We start from the raw sequence: 24,452 nt of genomic DNA on the forward strand, positions 1-24,452 counted from the left end.
TTAAAATCTACCAGTCCAACATTATTCACTGAAAATTATTGTATATTTTGCAGTTTGTTGCAGCCTTTATGTCAGTTTAATTATTTGAAGTTGTAAAAAAGTAAAGAAATGACTGCAACAAACTGCAAAATATTCCATCATTTACTTAATTATTTCAAGTTACAATAACTAACATGTGTTTTTATTGCAAATTGTTATTATTGTATCATTTTGTTGTTAGTGTTTCATAATGTAGGAATATAACACGGAACAGTTTTGATATTTATTATTGGAATACTTGAAAATACCTAATATTTTGTATTTCAATAACTGTTATTTAAAAAATTTTTAATATAATATATTCCCATATATTTGTGCAATGTGGACCTTCTTTGATAACCTCATGAAGGATAAATGATTTCAAATATTTTCTTATATGATCATGTCTTTGCTTATCTTAGTCACGGTTTAAAAAAAAACAACTTCGTTGTGTTTCCCTTTCCACGTTTTGATAACTCCCCAATTAAGTTATCTTGGAAGGTGTTTGTTGTGTCGGTAGTTTCAGCCTCAATTGACAAAGATATATCACAACACTTCCCCCCCTCCCAATAATTTTTCCCTGAGGTTTCCACGGGACAGAGCTTTTCCTCAGCTTTAAAATGAGGCATCATGTGTGTTGCTACGTGGACGAGCTACGAATGTTTTTGTAGATTTTCTATCTGGAATCTTTACGTTTAGTAGAAGCGGGTGACCTCCCCAAGATGGCGGCGCTGGAGGCGCGTTAGAGACGGCAGAGTGAGGCATCTTTTATATCGCTCTCTATCTTCCTCCTGGAGGGGTGTTGGAGGGTTTTCGGACCACCCCGGATGGTCCGTGAACGCCGCCCCATTGGTCTGCGACCAAGTGGGGTGTCGAATGTCCCACGGAGCCTGAACGCCCCGTTTCACTGAGAAAAGTAGGACTTCAGTTTCCCGAGTGAGTTTAATTAAAACGCGTTTGAAACCACAGTGTGGAAAACTGATGGTTTAGTTTGATGTTGTGGAACAAAAAGAGAGAGACAGATATTTTGCACACGTTTTCGGAGAGTTTTGTGGCTCTTCAGGGAGGGTTTGTTTGAGTTTTTTTTGCACCAGAAGTCACTAAAAGAAGCAGAAAATGTCGCAGCCCGAGCAGAAAGGAACCAGGCGGGACTCCGGAACCGAACCGAGAGACGTGTCCGTCAGCCCCAGGGCGGTGTGTCACGTGTGTAAGCGGCTGTACCGGGACCCCAGAATCCTGCCCTGCCTGCACACCTTCTGCTCGGACTGTATCTCGCAGCTGGAGCCCTTCTCGGTGTCCGCTCGCAGCCGCCGGCGCAGCCCGGCGGAGGAGGACGGCGGGGGCGGGGAGCGGGCGGAGGCGGCGGCCCGACCCGGGGTCACCGTCACCGTGCTCTGTCCGGACTGCGACTGCGAGGTGGACATCCCCCCGTCCGGACCGGCTGGCCTGAGCACCGACCACCTGGCGCTGGACGAGGTGTTCCTGGAGACCCTGGTGACGGCCGGCCCGCTGGGGTGCGACCTGTGCGGGGAGGGAGCCGCGGAGAGACGCTGCGAGGTGTGCTGCGTCAACCTGTGTGAGTTCTGCTGCCAGGCGCACAGGTAAAGTCACCTGACGGCCTCCTGGTAGTCACTGTTAAAACCACTGGAAAACATCTGGTTCAAACATCTGGTAGTGACTGTGTAAAACCACTGTAAAACATCTGGTAGTCACTGTTAAAACCACTGGAAAACATCTGGTTCAAACATCTGGTAGTGACTGTGTAAAACTACTGTAAAACATCTGGTAGTCACTGTTAAAACCACTGGAAAACATCTGGTTCAAACATCTGGTAGTCACTCTGTAAAACCACTGTAAAACATCTGGTAGTCACTGTTAAAACCACTGGAAAACATCTGGTAGTCACTGTTAAAACCACTGGAAAACATCTGGTAGTCACTGTTAAAACCACTGGAAAACATCTGGTTCAAACATCTGGTAGTCACTGTGTAAAACCACTGTAAAACATCTGGTCGTCACTGTTAAAACCACTTGAAAACATCTGGTTCAAACATCTGGTAGTCACTGTGTAAAACCACTGGAAAACATCTGGTTCAAACATCTGGTAGTCACTGTGTAAAACCACTGTAAAACATCTGGTAGTGACTGTTAAAACCACTGTAAAACATCTGGTTCAAACATCTGGTAGTCACTGTTAAAACCACTGTAAAACATCTGGTAGTCACTGTAAAACATTTGGTAGTCACTGTTAAAACCACTGTAAAACATCTGGTTCAAACATCTGGTAGTCACTGTTAAAACCACTGTAAAACATCTGGTAGTCACTGTTAAAACCACTGTAAAACATCTGGTTCAAACATCTGGTAGTCACTGTTAAAACCACTGTAAAACATCTGGTAGTCACTGTTAAAACATCTGGTAGTCACTGTGTAAAACCACTGTTAAAACATCTGGTAGTCACTGTATACAATCACTGTAAAACATCTGGTAATCACTGTGTACAATCGCTGTAAAAACATCTGGTAGTCACTGTTAAAACATCTGGTAGTCACTGTGTAAAACCACTGTTAAAACATCTGGTAATCACTGTGTACAATCGCTGTAAAAACATCTGGTAGTCACTGTAAAAACATCTGGTAGTCACTGTATACAATCACTGTAAAACATCTGGTCGTCACGGTTAAAACATCTGGTAGTCACTGTGTACAACCACTGTAAAACATCTGGTAGTCACTGTAAAAAAACAACTGGATACTACACTATAAAACACCTGATCCTCACCAGAAAGTATTCACTGTAAAAACAGTGTGACGTCAACTCACTGTCAATGTGTCTCCTGTAAAGCCGTTGTGACGTGTGACTGCCCCCTGCAGGCGACAGCGGCGCACTGCGTCTCACTCGGTTCAGGGTCTGGAGGAGCTGAAGGCCGCCGGCCGTCTCTGCCGTCCCGTCCTCTGCTCGGTCCACCCGGGTCAGGAGCTGCGGCTGTTCTGCCAGGCCTGCGACCTCCCCGTCTGCCTGGAGTGCGCCGCCACGCTGCACCGCGACCACCGCTGCTGCCCCGCGCAAGACGTCATCCATCGCCATGGAGACCGCATCCGACAGCTGGTCACCGCGCACCTGAGGCCCCGACTGGAGCGACTGGAAGAGTCTCTGAAGAAGGTGTGTGTGTGTGTGTGTGTGTGTGTGTGTGTGTGTGTGTGCGTGTGTGCGTGCGTGCGTGCGTGCGTGTGTGTTTTGTTACAATTGCACGAAAAAATATGTGAATTTTTTTTCTGGACTCACAGGCTGGTTCTGCCTTTTGACTGGACTGAAGCTTGTAAAGGAAGTTAATTGAGGGAAAACTACGGGATAGATGTCGACTCAATACACACACACACACACACACACACACACACACACACACACACACACACACACACACACACACACACACACACACACACACACACACACACACACACACACACACACACACACACACACACACACACACACACACACACACACACACACAATAGAGGAGAGGCAGGGAAAGAGGATACATTTATATTTTACCAGTATTTCCTCCAGCTTTAGCAGTTTGGAGGCTCCTGGTCAGCCAACATGGCAACCTGCTGTTTTGCTAACCCTCACGCCGCTTTTCAAAGTAAAGGTAATGACTTACACTTTCTCAGTCAACTTTTAAAATTGAGACTTTCTACCTTAATATGATTACATTCGGTATTGTGCTGTGCTCCGGTAAAAATTGCCTTAATTACCTGAAATTTTCTTAACGAGTTAAACGTTTCAAATCAAGTGAACGGCGTTACTTTTGACAGCACTAAAAAACAGACAATTGAGAGGCAGGAGAACAGCAGACATTTCTGGACGACACCTGTACACGTACTCTTCAGGCAGTTTCTACTGCAAACAAGGAGAATTCACGACTCTGATGACGCAGATCAGTAAAATCCCAAAACATTAACCTGCACACATCATGTACAAGCATCAAACAACCTACTGACTTACTAACAGCATTCACAAACTTTCTTCACAGTCGTAGGATATAAATTAAATGTTTTTTTGGTTCATTCAGTTCTTTTTTCATTTGTGTGTATTTGATCAATAAAACAAGAAAATAGCAAACAGACATAAAAAGGTGTTGGTTGTAATGAGCTCCTGCTTCGTTCTGTATCTCCTCCCTCCCCGTCGCAGGTGGACGTTTCCCAGGATGCTTTGCAGGCCGGCGTGGACTCGGCAGCCAGCGAGGTGAGGGCGTTCGCGCGCGGCTACGCCTCGGCTGTGGAGGCCCACTGCCTGGCGCTGCTGCGGCGGCTGGAGGAAGTCAGGGTCCAACGCAGGTGCAGTGATGTCACACGCTTACTGAGTCCAAGAGAGAGAGAATAACAATAAAATACAAACAACACCCTTGTTAGTGCAACATATCCTGTTTCCAGTTATCACACTGATCTAAACCAGCCAACCTGAGCAGCTCTAACTAGGCAGTAACATGATTTTTAAGCAGGAATATAAATGATCAAGGAGGCGACAACAATGTCACATGATTTTGATAGTGTGTGTGTGTGTGTGTGTGTGTGTGTGTGTGTGTGTGTGTGTGTGTGTGTGTGTGTGTGTGTGTGTGTGTGTGTGTGTGTGTGTGTGTGTGTGTGTGTGTGATAATGATTGTAATGGTGCTCGACCAATATTCAGACAAAGTGTTAAAATGTTTAGGTGAACCATGTTGTCAACACGCAGTCATACAAGCCTACTTGTCGGCCCCACTGACACAAAACAAGCATCCAATTGTGACTTCGGGGCCACAATTTGACATAAAAAGCCTCATTTAAACTTTTTGTATGAGTTTCCTGGACATTGCATGGATTCTTTTGTCTGGAGGAAATGAACGTAAATGGAAAAAAAAGTGCGACTCCAAATCCACATTAACATGCACAAAGTAACATCCATCAACGAGCCAATAACTGACACTGACACCAAACACACCAAAGGTCCAGACCAGCAGAGCTCCAGTCCTCAGGACCGTCACATACACCAGTGTTGTTCACCCTCTGCTCCACCACACTGGTGTTTCCTCCAGATCGTCAGCTGAGCCGGGGGAAATTATCACATTTCACAATTTTTTCTAAAAAACCTTTGCTCTCACAGCGACAGTGTGTTGCAGAGTAATCATGTATAAATACTCTTCACCACTAGAGGGCAGCACAGAACTTTGCCGGTGAAATGTAAAGTGACAGACGTCAGTGTGGTTCATCTCCACCTCCTGCTACCATCTTGTATCAAAGTACTGTGTCAGTGACAGTGATGGAGAAGTTTTTGAAAACCAGGATCTCAGCTCTTCATCCATCAGGTCCAGGTTTCACACTGAGGGAGTCACTATTAAAAAAAGTCCTTGCTTTCTGGATTTACTTAATTCCTGTTGATAAAACTTTGATGAGAAACACTTTATATTGTTAATAGAGGCTACAGAGTTTACCATTTTAACATTTTCAGGTGGTGGTGTGACTCCAGAGTTTTACAAAGAAAAAAGTGTGTCTTGGCTCAAAAAGGTTGAAAAACACTGACATACAACACATTGCTGAATATTAACACTACAGTTTATAGACTCTACCTTGAGACAGAAGCACCACAGACCTGATCAGCTCCTGGTTCTGCTCCTCACACATTATTTTTATTAGGAAATACGACATTTACCAGCTTTCCCTCTTAAAAGTAAACGTGTGTTTGATCTAAAGCAGTGCTTCTCAAATGGTGGGGCGCGCCCTCCTGGGGGGGCGTGGTGGGGTGTCAGGGGGGGCGTGAGGCGGGCGCGACTTTCAGTATTAGTGTCTTTATTCATGCTTGAACAACAAAAAAAGGGCCTCCAGCCACTAGGTGGCAGCAGTGCTCAAACTAATCAACAGGCTGCCTGTTCTACCAGTAGAGTAGAAGAAGTACTACACGAACACCGTGTACAGAGCTGGAGGAGGAGGAGGAGGAGAGGTGGAGAAGTTTCTGACAGGAGTGAAAAGAAAAAAGGATGAGGCGTCAGAGGAAAAGAAAACAGGTGAGAGTAAACATAAAGCTAGTAAGAGCAGGAGATATGACGATGCTACATCGCCCTTAGGTTTACCGTGAACACGTCGGGAACCAGGAAACACCCGTTTGTGTTTTATGCCTAAAAACTCTGGCAGCGGAGCATGAAACCAAATAAATGAAGACGGCACCTGGAGACCAAACACCATACACCTGGAGACCATACACCATACACCTGGAGACCATACACCATACACCATACACCTGGAGACCATACACCATACACCTGGAGACCATACACCATACACCATACACCTGGAGACCATACACCATACACCTGGAGACCATACACCATACACCATACACCTGGAGACCATACACCATACACCTGGAGACCATACACCCGTTATGTCAGTAAGCCACTGGAGTTGTTTCATGGTAAACTCCATGAGTATGGCCAACAAGCCGGTCATTTTGTCAGCGCGGCATCAGTAAACAAAGAAGCTGTTAGCCTCTAGTTGCCCACCACATCGCAAGGTGCATAAAACCCTCACACCATAGAGATTTATTTTGATAATCAGGCGATTGTATGCAGAATGCTGGTGCAGCAACTCATACAGTGGTTTATACAGATAGCGCCGCCACACTTCAGTGGTGAGAAGAGGAACTGCATGCAGGGCGGTACTTTATTAAAGTGAAAGAGTGAAGATTCGTCCTCATGCACAAATATAAATAACAAAAAATAGCCTAATTTTACAGATGATCGTGACAAAACTGAAAACAAACAACAAACCAAAAGGAAAAACATAGGAAAACAGTATTTTACCAATATTTTAGAGCCGCCCCCCCCCCCAAAATATTTCACAAATCATGTTTTCATGGGGGCTCCTGTCTCATTAAGGGGGGGGGGGGGGCCTGATCATTCCACCCCCCCGATCCCCGAAGTTCACACTCTGCCTGCAAACAAGACGACACAACTTTTTCAAACCTATTTGTAAAGAAAAAGAATCCCGTCTGAAATTTGAAACAACCCAAGTATTTTAGTGTTCCGCGTCTTCGTTCCACTGTAACCTGCAGGAACCACCTCCACCTGCAGAGGGCGCAGCTGCAGCAGGCCCTGCTGGACGTCCAGGGCGGCGTGGAGTTCGCCGAGCGACTGCTGAGCTGCGGGTCGGACACCGAGATCCTCAGCGCCAAGGGAGTGACCCTCAGGCGACTGACGGCCCTGGTGGAGAGCAGCTACGACCCCCGCCCGGCCCCCCCCGACCACGCCATCGTCAGCTTCCTGCCCAGAGAGCCGGCGGGGGAGGTGGAGGGATACCCGGTGGTGGGGGTGATCCACTCTAAGATGGTGGACGTCAGCAGGTGCACCGTCGAAGGCGAAGGTATCACCAGTTACATTCCCAGATAGACGATTCCCAGTTAGACGACTTATTATAAGTTCATTATTTGTAACATTTCAGTGACCGAGGGTGAATAGTCATGTATTTTCACACGTAAAGACACATAGTTCCTGTAAAAAACTAGCTCAACATTAGTTTAAAATCGCAGCGGGGGAAGAGAAAAAAAAGCATGTCGGACTAAAAACGTACGTTTATAAAGACACATAAAGTCGCTCAATGGCCTCCCAACTCAAATTGTACTGTGTTGGTTCACTCCCCATGTTAACTGTGTCGCCGTCTTTTCGTTATGGTGTTTTTTTCTTCTTTTTCTCTAAACCGGAAGTGTCGCTGTTGCGCTCTTTCAATCTGCTGCGCCACTGCTGCCACCTGCTGGACAGAGAACGCTACAGCAACAACCTACTAATCCACTCAAATCAATTACATCTATTACATTATATTACTACATATTATTTCCTCATGTTTTCGCACCGTAACTCAGATATGGAAGAACAAGGGAGTTATATAATAAGTTGAGTGAATTTTAATCAAATAGTGATTGGATTTTAGACATTGTGCCAATATCGTTTGCTAATTTTGACTACAGGATATTTATTTGCGGCTTTCAGCCGGGTCCTGATGTCGGACTAAAACTATGTTTTACATAAAGTAGCTCAAAAAATGTCCAAATAAATGCAGCATAGTCCAGAGCAACTTGTGTTTTTTCATCTTCATGACCCAATTTTTGACACTTTTTTTTTTTTTTTTTTTACTGATTCGTTAAATACATTTCTTGGAATTACTTTTGATGAAAAGCTTGGTTGGAAGCCTCATATAAATATCCTGAAGTCAAAATTAGCAAATAATATTGGCAACAAAAGAAGAAAGACACAGAAAATATGTCACTGGTAGATACCTTTAACGTACAAATGTATTTGGTTAAAAAAAAGGCTTTCTTATGGTCTGTATTCTCCCTGTTTGTTCATGACTTGATCCTGATGGTTGAAGTTTGTCTTGACTAAGCTGTGCAACAAAACCTGTGAATTATAGTCTTGAAAATATGTCTGAACGTGTAAAACCGACCAAAATGACATCGTATTTCATAGATTGCAGTTTTAAAAAAAACAATGAAGAAGCTGAACGTCTCACCAGACGCCTTCAAAAAGCAGAGTCGCCACACGGTACGAACGTCCTGCTAAAGAAAGTGTTTTACTTATCAGGACAGTGAAGCGTTGTGTAAAGGGTTAATGTGAGCCGAGTGGTGCGGGACTGGAGTTCCTGTGCAGCAGATAATGACTGTTATTTGCTCAGAGGCTCAAAGGCAGAGCTTCAGTTGTGACGGGGAGGAATGCAGCGGCGCAGGCGTAGGGCCGGGGCGTACGGCCGGGGCTTAGGGCCGGGGCGTAGGGCCGGGGCGTAGGGCCGGGGCGTAGGGCCGGGGCGTAGGGCCGGGGCGTACGGCCGGGGCTTAGGGCCGGGGCGTAGGGCCGGGGCTTAGGGCCGCGGCGTAGGGCCGGGGCGAAGGGCCGGGGCGTAGGGCCGGGGCGTAGGGCCGGGGCGTAGGACCGGGGCGTAGGGTCGGGGCGTAGGGCCGGGGCGTAGGGCCGGGGCGTAGGGCCGGGGCTTAGGGCCGGGGCGTAGGGCCGGGGCGTACGGCCGGGGCGTAGGGCCGGGGCGTACAGCCGGGGCTTAGGGCCTGGGCGTAGGGCCGGGGCGTACGGCCGGGGCTTAGGGCCGGGGCGTACGGCCGGGGCGTACGGCCAGGGCGTACGGCCGGGGCGTAAGGCACACAAACACAACAAACGTCCAGTGTTGAAACAACCTTACAAAGCGAGGACAGGATCACTCCTTCTAGAGGCGTTACCATGACAACAGGCATTCAGAATAGAAGCAAGACATCAGTGAAAAATCTCCTTCTGTCCACAGACACCTTATAGTTTGTATTTCTGCTGGTTTGTACAGATAGATTGCAGGTTAAAGAAGGAAAAAAAGGTGTGAGTTCAGGTGGACACTAGTGGACATCGTGACTCTTTTCTTTCATTTAGTTATTTGTTTCCACAAGTTTTAAATCAAATTCTTATTACACACTGCAGATTTGGATGTTTACTGTTGACTTTAGAAAGTTACAAGAATATTTCACCCCTCTGAAGGATTAAAAGAGTAAAAGCTCAGGAAACAAAGTGTTAAAGTTGACAGACGCTGTCCTGCAGCTGCTGTTTTCTTCCTCGTAGCTGATTTTCTCAAACTTTTCTCCCAACTCGGGCTACGTTGGCTCTGGTCCATCTTGTTTGCCGATTCACACGTCACATTTACTGAGGCTGCAGTCGTCTGGTCCGCTCGCCTTCTTTTGCCTGTTCTGACTTTATTACATCTTTTTCATTTCCCTTCCTGCGTCAGTCGTCTTCACAGTGGTGGGGGCTTCAGGGGGTTTATTCAGTGAAAGACTTGTCCAATTATACTGTGGATTGGGTCCAATAGGGATTTTTTTTTTACAGTGATGATTATTTTTTGTTTATTTGTTGGCAGTGCACTTGTATATTTCAGGCTGATTTGAGCAGATAATATTATTAATGTTTCCCATACGTCACAGTGTGTCGGGGACATGTCGGGCTGCAACAACCAATCGATACAATTCAATTATAAAAGTGTTGGCAACTAATTTCATTATCGATACGTTGTGTCGTATGATTTATGAGCCACTCGTCATGTTGCAGAGCCGTTTACTTCACCTTCTGTGCGCGTTCTATAACATAACGTAACAATCCATAACGTTCTATAACATAACGTAACAATCCATTACGTTCTATAACATAACGTAACAATCCATAACGTTCTATAACATAACGTAACAATCCATAACGTTCTATAACATAACGTAACAATCCATAACGTTCTATAACAAAACGTAGCAATCCATAACGTTCTATAACATAACGTAACAATCCATAACGTTCTATAACATAACGTAACAATCCATAACGTTCTATAACATAACGTAACAATCCATAACATTCTATAACATAACGTAACAATCCATAACGTTCTATAACATGACGTAACGTAACGTTCTATAACATAACGTAGCAATCCATAACGTTCTATAACATAACGTAACAATCCATAACATTCTATAACATAACGTAACAATCCATAACGTTCTATAACATAACGTAACAATCCATAACATTCTATAACATAACGTAACAATCCATAACGTTCTATAACATAACGTAACAATCCATTACGTTCTATAACATAACGTAACAATCCATAACGTTCTATAACATAACGTAACAATCCATAACGTTCTATAACATAACGTAACAATCCATAACGTTCTATAACATAACGTAACAATCCATTACGTTCTATAACATAACGTAACAATCCATAACGTTCTATAACATAACGTAACAATCCATAACGTTCTATAACATAACGTAACAATCCATAACGTTCTATAACAAAACGTAGCAATCCATAACGTTCTATAACATAACGTAACAATCCATAACGTTCTATAACATAACGTAACAATCCATAACGTTCTATAACATAACGTAACAATCCATAACATTCTATAACATAACGTAACAATCCATAACGTTCTATAACATGACGTAACGTAACGTTCTATAACATAACGTAGCAATCCATAACGTTCTATAACATAACGTAACAATCCATAACATTCTATAACATAACGTAACAATCCATAACGTTCTATAACATAACGTAACAATCCATAACATTCTATAACATAACGTAACAATCCATAACGTTCTATAACATAACGTAACAATCCATTACGTTCTATAACATAACGTAACAATCCATAACGTTCTATAACATAACGTAACAATCCATAACGTTCTATAACATAACGTAACAATCCATAACGTTCTATAACAAAACGTAACAATCCATAACGTTCTATAACATAACGTAACAATCCATAACGTTCTATAACATAACGTAACAATCCATAACGTTCTATAACATAACGTAACAATCCATAACGTTCTATAACATGACGTAACGTAACGTTCTATAACATAACGTAGCAATCCATAACGTTCTATAACATAACGTAACAATCCATAACATTCTATAACATAACGTAACAATCCATAACGTTCTATAACATAACGTAACAATCCATAACATTCTATAACATAACGTAACAATCCATAACGTTCTATAACATGACGTAACGTAACGTTCTATAACATAACGTAGCAATCCATAACGTTCTATAACATAACGTAACAATCCATAACATTCTATAACATAACGTAACAATCCATAACGTTCTATAACATAACGTAACGTAACGTTCTATAACATAAAGTAACGTAACGTTCTATAACATAACGTAACAATCCATAACGTTCTATAACATAACGTAACAATCCATTACGTTCTATAACATAACGTAACAATCCATAACGTTCTATAACATAACGTAACAATCCATAACGTTCTATAACATAACGTAACAATCCATAACGTTCTATAACAAAACGTAGCAATCCATAACGTTCTATAACATAACGTAACAATCCATAACGTTCTATAACATAACGTAACAATCCATAACGTTCTATAACATAACGTAACAATCCATAACATTCTATAACATAACGTAACAATCCATAACGTTCTATAACATGACGTAACGTAACGTTCTATAACATAACGTAGCAATCCATAACGTTCTATAACATAACGTAACAATCCATAACATTCTATAACATAACGTAACAATCCATAACGTTCTATAACATAACGTAACAATCCATAACATTCTATAACATAACGTAACAATCCATAACGTTCTATAACATGACGTAACGTAACGTTCTATAACATAACGTAGCAATCCATAACGTTCTATAACATAACGTAACAATCCATAACATTCTATAACATAACGTAACAATCCATAACGTTCTATAACATAACGTAACGTAACGTTCTATAACATAAAGTAACGTAACGTTCTATAACATAACGTAACAATCCATAACGTTCTATAACATAACGTAACGGAACGTTCTATAACATAACGTAACGTAACGTTCTATAACATAACGTAACAATCCATAACATTCTATAACATAACGTAACAATCCATAACGTTCTATAACATAACGTAACGTAACGTTCTATAACATAACGTAACGTAACGTTCTATAACATAACGTAACAATCCATAACGTTCTATAACATAACGTAACAATCCATAACGTTCTATAACATAACGTAACGTAACGTTCTATAACATAACGTAACGTAACGTTCTATAACATAACGTAACAATCCATAACGTTCTATAACATAACGTAACAATCCATAACGTTCTATAACATAACGTAACAATCCATAACGTTCTATAACATAACGTAGCAATCCATAACGTTCTATAACATAACGTAACAATCCATAACGTTCTATAACATAACGTAACAATCCATAACATTCTATAACATAACGTAACAATCCATAACGTTCTATAACATGACGTAACGTAACGTTCTATAACATAACGTAGCAATCCATAACGTTCTATAACATAACGTAACAATCCATAACATTCTATAACATAACGTAACAATCCATAACGTTCTATAACATAACGTAACAATCCATAACATTCTATAACATAACGTAACAATCCATAACGTTCTATAACATGACGTAACGTAACGTTCTATAACATAACGTAGCAATCCATAACGTTCTATAACATAACGTAACAATCCATAACATTCTATAACATAACGTAACAATCCATAACGTTCTATAACATAACATAACGTAACGTTCTATAACATAAAGTAACGTAACGTTCTATAACATAACGTAACAATCCATAACGTTCTATAACATAACGTAACAATCCATTACGTTCTATAACATAACGTAACAATCCATAACGTTCTATAACATAACGTAACAATCCATAACGTTCTATAACATAACGTAACAATCCATAACGTTCTATAACAAAACGTAGCAATCCATAACGTTCTATAACATAACGTAACAATCCATAACGTTCTATAACATAACGTAACAATCCATAACGTTCTATAACATAACGTAACAATCCATAACATTCTATAACATAACGTAACAATCCATAACGTTCTATAACATGACGTAACGTAACGTTCTATAACATAACGTAGCAATCCATAACGTTCTATAACATAACGTAACAATCCATAACATTCTATAACATAACGTAACAATCCATAACGTTCTATAACATAACGTAACAATCCATAACATTCTATAACATAACGTAACAATCCATAACGTTCTATAACATGACGTAACGTAACGTTCTATAACATAACGTAGCAATCCATAACGTTCTATAACATAACGTAACAATCCATAACATTCTATAACATAACGTAACAATCCATAACGTTCTATAACATAACGTAACGTAACGTTCTATAACATAAAGTAACGTAACGTTCTATAACATAACGTAACAATCCATAACGTTCTATAACATAACGTAACGGAACGTTCTATAACGTAACGTAACGTTCTATAACATAACGTAACAATCCATAACATTCTATAACATAACGTAACAATCCATAACGTTCTATAACATAACGTAACGTAACGTTCTATAACATAACGTAACGTAACGTTCTATAACATAACGTAACAATCCATAACGTTCTATAACATAACGTAACAATCCATAACGTTCTATAACATAACGTAACGTAACGTTCTATAACATAACGTAACGTAACGTTCTATAACATAACGTAACAATCCATAACGTTCTATAACATAACGTAACAATCCATAACGTTCTATAACATAACGTAACAATCCATAACGTTCTATAACATAACGTAGCAATCCATAACGTTCTATAACATAACGTAACAATCCATAACGTTCTATAACATAACGTAACAATCCATAACATTCTATAACATAACGTAACAATCCATAACGTTCTATAACATGACGTAACGTAACGTTCTATAACATAACGTAGCAATCCATAACGTTCTATAACATAACGTAACAATCCATAACGTTCTATAACATAACGTAACAATCCATAACATTCTATAACATAACGTAACAATCCATAACGTTCTATAACATAACGTAACGTAACATAACGTAACGTAACGTTATATAATGTAACGTAACGTTCTATAACATAACGTAACAATCCATAACGTTCTATAACATAATGTAATGTTCTATAACATAACGTAACAATCCATAATGTTCTATAATGTAACGTAGCGTTCTATAACATAACTTAGCGGTCTATAACATAACGTAACGTTCTATAACGCAACGTAACGTTTTATAACATAACGTAACAATCCATAACGTTCTATAACGTAACGTAACAATCTATAACATTCCATAACGTAGCATAACGTTCCGTAACGTAACGTAATGCAGCTTTCCATAACGTAGCACAACGTTCCGTAACGTAACGTAATGCAGCTTTCCATAACGTAACATAACATTCCATAACGTAACATAACTTTCCATAACGTAACATAACGTTCCGTAACGTAACATAACGTAACGTAACGTAACGTAATGCAACATTCCATAACGTTCCATAACGTAACATAACATTCCATAACGTAACATAACATTCCATAATGTAACGTAACAATCCATAGTGTTCCATAACGTAATGCAACATTCCATAACGTAACATAACGTAACATAACTTTCCATAACGTAACATTACATTCCATAACGTAACATAACTTTCCATAACGTAATGCAACATTCCATAACGTAACATAACTTTCCATAACGTAACGTAACAATCCATAACGTTCCATAAAATAACGTAGCAATCCATAACGTTCTATAACATGACATAACAATCTATAGCTTTCCATAACGTAACATAACTTTCCATACCGTAACATAACGTAACATAATGTAAGGCAACATTCCATAACGTAACATAACATAACAATCCATCAGTTCAGTTCAGACTCACGGTCACAAAATTTAGGCTGCGCGACTTCATGTTGTGATTGTGCTAATTTTCAGTTTTACCTGTTTGATCTTGTAAAAATATAGACAGTCTCATTCCGTACACTGTGACACAACAAAGAAAAACTTTAAAGTGTAAATTTAAAGGTTATTATATCAATATTTCCCCAGTCTGGTCACTCAGGATGAAACTGGACTGTTTGTGGTCCCTGAAGTACTTTAAATCTGATTTAATAATTATCTTGTATATACAGTGTATTATATACATGTGTATATATGTATTTATATCGTATACATCTTTATATTGGTTCAGTTATGTGCTTCTAAATAGTCATAACATATTTTGTGTTTGGTTTGTTCAATATTTACTGGTCCCACATTTTAAAATGTTTTTTTTTTAACTGATTCATCGATCAATGTAAAAAATAACCGACTGATGAATCGGTTATTAAGATAATCGCTAGTTGCAGCCCTGGTTGGACGATAAACTCCCTCATCCGGCACTTGGATTCATCATCTCTGAAGTAGCTATTGGATGTAGTTTCATAAGCAGCAGTAACACACACACACACACACACACACACACTCACACACACCCACACACCCAGAAAGCAGATCTGCCGAGAAGCAGTGAATAATAACAGGAAACTGCAGCTGAGAACCATTTGTTCTCCGGCAGTAACAGACTGACAAGGAGATGCAAAGCGACATTAATCACCGACGTGAACACAAATGATGTTCGCTTCACTACAACAACAACAACAACAACAACAACAACAACCAGACGCCAGCTGATGAATATATTTGAGCGAGTGAATGCAGGAGAACGAGTTACTGAGACGAAATAATGGCTTGAGGGTTTGGAAAAAGGTAAATTCAGGTGTTAACCCTTCATTCTACTTTTCAGTGGAACAAGAGTAACCGACAGAGCTTCACTTTCCCCACACAACTCTGGAGGCTTTACAAACTCCCCGTGTCGTATTTCACCACACGTGTCTAAAAGACTCAACAGCTGCGTGCCAACTGATTTCCCTCCCCGTGTCCACATTGGGATTAAACGACGACTCGGGAACTTCTGGCATTTTTGCTTTGAAACAGCACAAGTTGAACCTCTTCTAAGAAGAAGGTTTGAATTACGCTGTCAAAAATAATGCATCAATTTAATTCATAAATTTTAAACGTTTGATTCGTTAAAAATAAATTAAATTAAGGTAGTTTTGTTTACTTCTGTTTGTTTGTGTTTATTTGAATTCCCTTACCGGAGCAGCCTCATGTGAAGCACCGTGAGAACAGAGCAGCGCAATACTGAGTGGAATCATATTAAGGGGGAAAGATCAAGAAAGTCAAAGTCATTACTTTTACTTTGAAAAGCCAAACTTTGCGACCACAGTAGAAATTCTGCAGTAAAACAGCCGGTTGCCAGGTTGGCTGACCAGCAGCCACCAAACTGCTAAAGCTGGAGGACATACTGGTAAAATATTAATTTATACTCTTTCTCTCTTTTGTGTGTGTGTGTGTGGGTGTGTGTGTGTGTGTGTGTGTGTGTGTGTGGGGGGGGGGGGGGGGGATTACAGTATATTATTACCACTTAATTCATGTAACAAATTCACAACTTTGTTTCTAGAACTATTCAAGTGGTGGACCGGCACTCTAAGAAACCCAGACTTATGTTCGATGTTTGTAAATTAATTTATTTATGTTGTTAGTATTTTGCTAATCATGAATAGAAACAGTTTCATGCAAAGCTAAAAGGACATTAATAAAAATAGTCTTTGAATTTAAATAGTCTTTGTGTTCAGTCGACATTAATTCTGTGGGTTTTTTTAATTAATTGACGTCACGAGCATCGACACGTTTGAGGCTACATGTTCTTTTATCTGTGTGCTTGTATGTATTTCTTTTGTCTCCACAGATACACTTTACAATTCACAGATTAACAAACTGACACACTTTCATTTTTGCTCCTGGAATCAAGGACTTTTGAATGTGTGACTGTTACGTTCGATTTGCAGGGAAATAAAAAGGCAAAAGTTCACAACTGATGGAGAAATTGACCTGAAGTTCACTGATGCACATTACAAATCACTGCAGCCGCTCAAACCTTCACACTCTTCTTCACCTCATGTTTGAGGTGCGGCTGCATTGAATCCTTGTCGCCATCAGTCTGATTTGCATGATAAACTAAGATCCTGGTGAAAAAACATTTTTCGCTCCTTGAAGTGAATTTCCTGAACTAAAGTGCCAAAGTGTTTCTGTTTTCTCCCAGTACTTTGGACCTGTACTCATTTTACTTTATTGCATTTAGAATCTTTTCTGCTGCTCTGGAGGTGTTTTCCTTTTTGTTCTGGGGGTCAGACATGCTGGTTTTGAGCTTCAGAGCTTTCCAGCAGTGATTGTTTATAGGTTTGTGGTTTTCAGCCTTGTGTGTCCTTTTCCTTATAGAGACGTTGTTTTATCGCCTCTACCCACTAATAAAAGGAGTGCTGGACTCCCTTCGGCATGCATTTGTCTGACCTCTGACCTCTGCTGGCCTCAGGTGTGCAGAGGGCCACGGAGGGCCAGCAGGGCCACTTCACCCTGCTGTGCCGGGACTCCAGCGGGGGGCAGATGGCGCGAGGCGGAGAGCACATCCTCGTCAGCATCGTCCACAAGGAGAAGAAGAACTGGTGAGAGCGTGGTGGCGCACAGACTAGGAACATTCCCGATGCAGAAATAGTTTCCCCCCATGATTCCTGATCAGTCTTGCACCTGAGGCAGCAGGGTTTCTGTTTTCTGACCCTTCCGGGAATCAAACCGGGCACCGTGCATCCGCTCAGGGCAACAGGGCACTTTGCAACTGGGGAACCACTTATTTGCTGTTTGACCTGAGCCGCTGGACAAACCTACATTACTGGTGTGTGTGGGGTTTATGCTAATTGGACTCTTGTATTTACAATGATTAATTTTGATATGAGCTTTTTGGCTGCAAACAACAGACTGATCAATGAGCGTTATGGAGCCAAACATTTTCATTAAAGGAAACAGGTCAGTCTCTCGTGGGTCTCCAACACGGCATGAATGAATGAATGAATCTATATTTCTAACAAAAAGAGAAAAAAAAGAGAACGGAAAAGTTGAAATGAATAAAAAAAAAGCAAAGAAATGACACAATCCATCTGATCTACATTTACATGAACCAAAAGGAGAGGAAAGAAGTAGAAGCTTTTTATTTATTCAATATAAACAAAGCATATGAAGATGTAGCATAAAATCACACCTGTTTCAATTTACAGTCAACATAATAGAAGTGATATTGCTTCTACTTCTACATACATCTTATCAGTAAAGGTAAAGATCAATCTAACGTCAGAATCACACATGAATTAGACTGATATAGACATTCACTGAGTTCTGACTTCTCTCAAGTCGGAGATGATGGATAGAACAAACAATTGTACTTACAGACCACAAACACATGTTGGCAACAAAATACATAAAAATAATAGAAACAAGAAAAGTTTCAGTTGTAGTAGTTTATTTCCATAAAAACAACAGTTTGTGTCATGTTGGGCAGGGGCGGGGCTGAGGGGGCGGGGCTGAAGGGGGCGGGGCTAAAGGGGCGTGGCTTCCACCAGTTGATCGTGATCATTTTCTTTGCGATCAGGAACGTATGTAGTTTCCTTCTCTGTCTATCAGATCACCAGGTAATATTCCAAGTATATATAGGTTTGAGTCAAGATGTGGTCCCTGTCATATTTGACATAATATTGCACATTTATCTTGACCAACGGCTTTAATCCAGAGAAAATAATGAAAGTTTTGGCCACATAGAGTTTCTTCTCTGTGGATTTCCTTCCAACTTTTCCTCGCAGACACTGAATTCTGGATCATTATACGAAAATAATTTCCGATATGAGTCTTTGTCCAATTCAAACAATTTTGCTACAAATTGGTTGCAAGATGCTCCTCCAGCATTTTAATACATTTAAATTAATACCACATACGTTTTCCATTCTGTTGTCTCTGTTCCAAATATTATGTGAAGTTAAATTCAACATAGCCTCATATTTTTCTGGGAAAACGTCCTTGAGCATCTGGTTTGTGGTTTAAGTATTGTGATATGATGATAATGGATTATTAACGTCTCCCTGCATCTTGCACATCGTCTCCACCATGTTTTAATCAGAAAAACTGAAACGTCTCTTGTCTTCCAGCTGTAATCTGTGTGATTAAACCGAAGTTGCACCAAATCCACTGGCCGGCTTCATAAAATGTGAACCAGAGAAGAACCTAACAACCGACGTCTGTTCTATGACGCAGCAACTCTGTTGTTTGTCACGTTAATCCCTAAATGCTTATTGTCGGCAGCCAAGTGGATAAAAGAACTGCACAGTTTTATCAGAAGGAATTGCCTCATTTACTTGCAAAAAAACCCCAATTTATAACATTTATTGTGGCAACAATAGAGGCGGTCATTTCCTGAGCTCTGGTCATTGTATTGATTTCGTGTCACTAACCTGAGTCCTGGTCTTGATCCTTCGTTTCCTGATGCGTCAGCACGGTGGAGGCCAAAGTCGCCGACAACAGCGATGGATCGTACGGCGTGTCGTACACCCCCGAAGAGGCAGGGACGTACTCGCTGTGGGTTTGTGTCAAAACCCAACATGTGAAGGTAGAAAACTACATTATCGTCAACAAGCTGCCCCCTCTAAAGTCTAAACCAGGGGGGGTCAAAGTCATTTCAGTTGAGGAGCCACATCGACCTGACCTGACCTCTGGAGGCCCAACAAGTCAAACATCACATGTTAAAATGCAGATATGGACAAATGTTAAAGTCTTTCCTTCTTTTGATCCTTTTGTAACTGCAGGAATTTACCAGTCTATTCTGAAATTTACATGTTAAAGTTAATCAGATATTATTATATTTGCAAAAAAAACAAAAAAAACCCAGTCACCTTATCTGGATATCGTATTTTTATTCAGGATTAAAACAATTTGTCATCATCTGGAAATTGTTTAGAGTTTACGTGTCTAAAGTATCAATTCACATAAATTGGACACCTTTATTGTGAAAGGTGTTGTGTTATGTGACCTCCACAGATGCATTAATTAATTCTGACCAAGGGCGGTCATTTTTACCAATCTAGTGTGTTTAGATCAGCCTCTGTCAGTTTTCATATTTATACTTAAAAAAAAATGTTTTTAAATCACCCGGCGGCCGGATTAGATCCTCTGGCGGGCCGTTCTGGCCCCCGGGCCTCATGTTTGACACCCCTGGTCTAAATATTTACATTTGAGACGAGCCAGAAATAACATTCAATAACTGGGGAGGAAAATGTAGACGGGGAAGCAAAATGAATTTATTTGCAGGTTTTGTTTTGGTTTTATTTAATAGTGATTCCCTGCGTCCTGCAGGGTTCGCCCTTCACTTTGACTGTGAGGAAGAAGTTCAGGCGTCACGGCGGGACGTTCCACTGCTGCTCCTTCTGCTCCAGCGGAGGAGACAAGGAGGCTCGGTGTGGCTGCCCAGGAACCATGCCTGGTACAGCCGCTGCTCACCGCCGTCTACAGATACACGGGGAACTAGTATCCCCACATTTAACAGCAGGAACGGCGTTTTACCAGAGTCCCTGTGTGTCTAACGCAAGGACGGAGCTTCACCACTCCCTTCAGTGCTTTTCGGTCAGAGGCGGTGTCGTCGTCATGCCACAGAGAGAAGCTGCTGGTCTCTCTCTCTCTGTCGGACGTGTGAGGACTGATGGTGATGGAGGAGGTGTGGAGAGACCATGTGACCTTGTTGCAAACATCCTGAGCTCCTCAGTGCAGCCGATAGAAACTCCCATAATTCATTGCAGCTGTTTGTGGTGTTTTAAATGCAATTATTGGGGGTTCTATTTGGTTTGTGGTGTCGGTAATAATTGTGTTGTGTTGTGTTTTTGTTGCTTAGTTCATGTAGTTTAGTTTATTACCGGTAGTTGTAAGTGAATAAGGTTTTGTGTGTAGTGTCCTCCTGGCATAGGCTGCAGGTAGGACTATCAAAATAAAGCGTGTGCACCTCTCTGGGTGTTAGAATCAGTGGAAAAAGTAACCTAATGGCTTTGAGCTATAAAGGTTGCTGAACACTGGTCTATTGCATGTGGCTTATAATGCGGTGCGCCTTATATATGAACAAAGTTGTAAATTATGTCAATCAATGTAGGTACGCCTTATAGTGCGGAAAATACGGTAACTGAAAAGTTCCTTGTAATCTAACTTAATTACTTTTAAAAGTAATCGTGAAGAATCTAAGTTACTTTATTAAGACTTCCTTTTAATTAGATTACCTTTTCAAGGTAACTGGAATCACTGGTGTCTGCTCAGTTGCAGCGTTTCAGAAAAGTTGCGTTTCCCCCATTTGTCATGCAGACGGAGCTTTTTCAAAAAATGTCCACCCTGGGAGCCGGAGGAAAATATGATCGATGAAAATTCTACTTAGAACTTTAAAAAATGGTATCACAGGTGCCAGAGCCCCCACTGTGGGAGCCCACCAAAATAAAAGCCTGGCCCTCCCGCGTGGGAAGCACTGATTCTCCCACTGGACTGCAGGGGTTACATGCAGGACAAGACGTTTGGCCCCGACTTAGAGAGGGGGGGCTCCTTTCTGACTCAGGGAGTCGGGACGTTCTCTCTCTCCCTCCGACAGCCTGTGTGACATGACAATACAACACTTTTCATGATGCAATGCAACTTTTCATAAAGTTGATCTTTTCAGTTCAGAGGTCAGCTGCGATGCGGAAGCTCTGATGGATTTGTCGTATTTGGTTTATCACTCGCTCTACTCTACCTTCATTTCATTTTATTGTTTATTCCATTCATTTAAAACGATGCAACAGCAGCATTTCATATGAATGAAAAGGAGCAGAAAGAAGTCAAACGTATGTTTGCCGCTTATCAACACTAAATCATTTACAGTCCAGTTCATTCACATGCAGCGTCTTTTTTCCAAAACATCAAACACAAAATAAATCAATAAGGTTGATCTGCTGCTCCGCAGTGTCGTATTTCTGTAACATTGATAATTTAACAAGTTTCTTAAACACATCAATGGATTTAGAAGTTTTAATTTTACAATCAAGACCGACTCCTTCCATTCAGATGCATTTTTCCTTTACGGCCGATTGAAACCTGGGTTTTGTAAAAAACCTCAGTTCAGATCTACTTTTTCTCTCTTGGCCAATCTGTTTTGCAATTTGTTCGGTAAAATTTCCAGATGAGCTTTAAACATGTTTTCTAGAAGGTTGTACTCCACTAAATCTTTACATTTCAGTGTTTTTAGTTGTTTAAATAAAGGATCAGTATGGTCTCTGGAACCTCTTCCACTAGCGACTCTAATCGCTCTTTTCTGTAGGAGAATAATTGGATTAATGTGTTTTACAGGCTTTTCCCCACACTTCAATACAATAGGTCAGATATGGAACAATCAATGAGTTATACAACAAAAACAAAGCATCTTATTTAGAGAATCTTTGACTCTATGCAACACAGCTGTTATTTGGGATACCTTTACTTTGACATTATTAACATGTGATTTCCATGTCAAATGTTCATCAATCGTAATACCTCGGAACTTAATCTCATGTGTCTTACAAGACTCACCAGTTTGTTGTTTTGGGAGTGGGAGAGTCTTTTATTTGCTCATCAACTCTCGTGTGTGTGTGTGTGTGTGTGTGTGTGTGTGTGTGTGTGTGTGTGTGTGTGTGTGTGTGTGTGTGTGTGTGTGTGTGTGTGTGTGTGTGTGTGTGTGTGTGTGTGTGTGTGTATGTGTGTGTGTGTGTCCTCCAGGAGGATTCCAAGGCTGCGGTCACGCCCACAAGGGTCACCCCGGGAAGCCTCACTGGTCGTGCTGCGGCAGGACGGCGGAGGCGTCGGAATGTTTACCCCACAGCGTGCTGGCGGCCGTTTCCCCGCGCGCTCACCTGCGGACCCTGGAGCTCTGACCCCACGGCGAGGCGAGGGCCGTCACGGCGCCGCACGCTCACAGGAAGACAGCGAGCGAAAGGTTAGCCGAGCAGCAGGGAGCTACACTTCAGACCGTCTGTGTAAATCTGAGACTGGAGAAGGTCAGACGAGAACGGAATCTTTAATATAGACTAGTTGGCTCTGTTGTGCCATTTTAGTTCATCCTCCCCAAAAATAAATAGTCAGAGAAACAGGGAAATACCTGAATAACTTCACATTTCGATTAGCAGCAGGACAACTTCCACTGGAAATGATAGATTTCATCATTTAAAGCTTATCATGAAAGTATTTCGCTGCTCCGGTCCACTCCAGGTGAAATGAGTCTGTCTGTGGCCCCAAAGTAAAATCTGGAGGGTCTTTTTAATCTTTCTAAATAAAATACGTTTGACTCTCTGACACTTCATTCTATTGGTTCGTTAGACTTTACTGAAGCAAAACAGGCTGGAGTCCCTCTAACTTCATACTCACGTTCTCACACCGTCACCAGAAGTAACAGAACCTTTCTGCTCCTGGAGGAAAAGCTGTGACGGATGAATGCAGGATTCACCTCGTAGCTTTCTTCAGCTTTACTCACCTGAGATTTTATGACAAACAGTTCATCGCCATCATATGAATGAATGAACTTGTTTGGATTTTCTACATGCACATACAAAATTAAACATAAAAATATCTCTTAATCATTTTCGATTACATCTCCAACAAGTCAAAGTGGGATTTTGAAATGTCAAGTGCCTTTTTTGTCCAATTTAAATCACAGAGATGCAACAAATTGTGCAACTCAAAGCTGCGAGTCTGTTTTAAACCATTTTTAATGTATATTTTAAATGTTATGTTACATACTCCAAACACTGTTGAAACTTGAGTGTTTTGAACTTTCTACAATCATCCAAAGTAAACCTGATCTGAACAACAATATAGACGCAGCACTTCCCTGGGACCTGCTTCCAAGAACAATCCTGATGGTTCTGTCTCACATTCCACTTCTGAAAAATATACTGAACAAAAATATAAACGCAACACTTGTGTTTTTGCTCCTGTTGAGAC

At 41.0% G+C, this 24,452-nt stretch overlaps 1 protein-coding gene across 1 annotated transcript; it reads left to right on the plus strand.

Annotated features, from left to right (window-relative positions):
- The first annotated feature begins 1,023 nt into the window (after positions 1 to 1,023).
- On the plus strand, positions 1,024 to 24,452 carry trim45 (tripartite motif containing 45). Its single transcript, XM_080498021.1, has 8 exons — positions 1,024 to 1,619; positions 2,892 to 3,180; positions 4,216 to 4,361; positions 7,108 to 7,415; positions 17,968 to 18,097; positions 19,968 to 20,082; positions 20,826 to 20,952; positions 23,232 to 24,452. The coding sequence occupies exons 1-8, from the start codon at positions 1,135 to 1,137 to the stop codon at positions 23,384 to 23,386; spliced, it is 1,755 nt and encodes a 584-aa protein (XP_080354147.1). The 5' UTR covers positions 1,024 to 1,134; the 3' UTR covers positions 23,387 to 24,452.

This window comes from Blennius ocellaris, assembly GCF_963422515.1.
Source record: "Blennius ocellaris genome assembly, chromosome: 6".
Taxonomy (NCBI): Eukaryota; Metazoa; Chordata; class Actinopteri; order Blenniiformes; family Blenniidae; genus Blennius; species Blennius ocellaris.

What these genes read in the sequence shown, in the direction of transcription:
- trim45 (XM_080498021.1), top strand. Translation starts at nt 1,135, where the DNA reads ATGTCGCAGCCCGAGCAGAAAGGAACCAGGCGGGACTCCGGAACCGAA. An exon ending in GAAGTCAGGGTCCAACGCAG is followed by an intron (nt 4,362 to 7,107) that starts GTGCAGTGATGT and finishes TGTAACCTGCAG; the next exon opens with GAACCACCTCCACCTGCAGA. An exon ending in CTGCCCAGGAACCATGCCTG is followed by an intron (nt 20,953 to 23,231) that starts GTACAGCCGCTG and finishes TGTGTCCTCCAG; the next exon opens with GAGGATTCCAAGGCTGCGGT.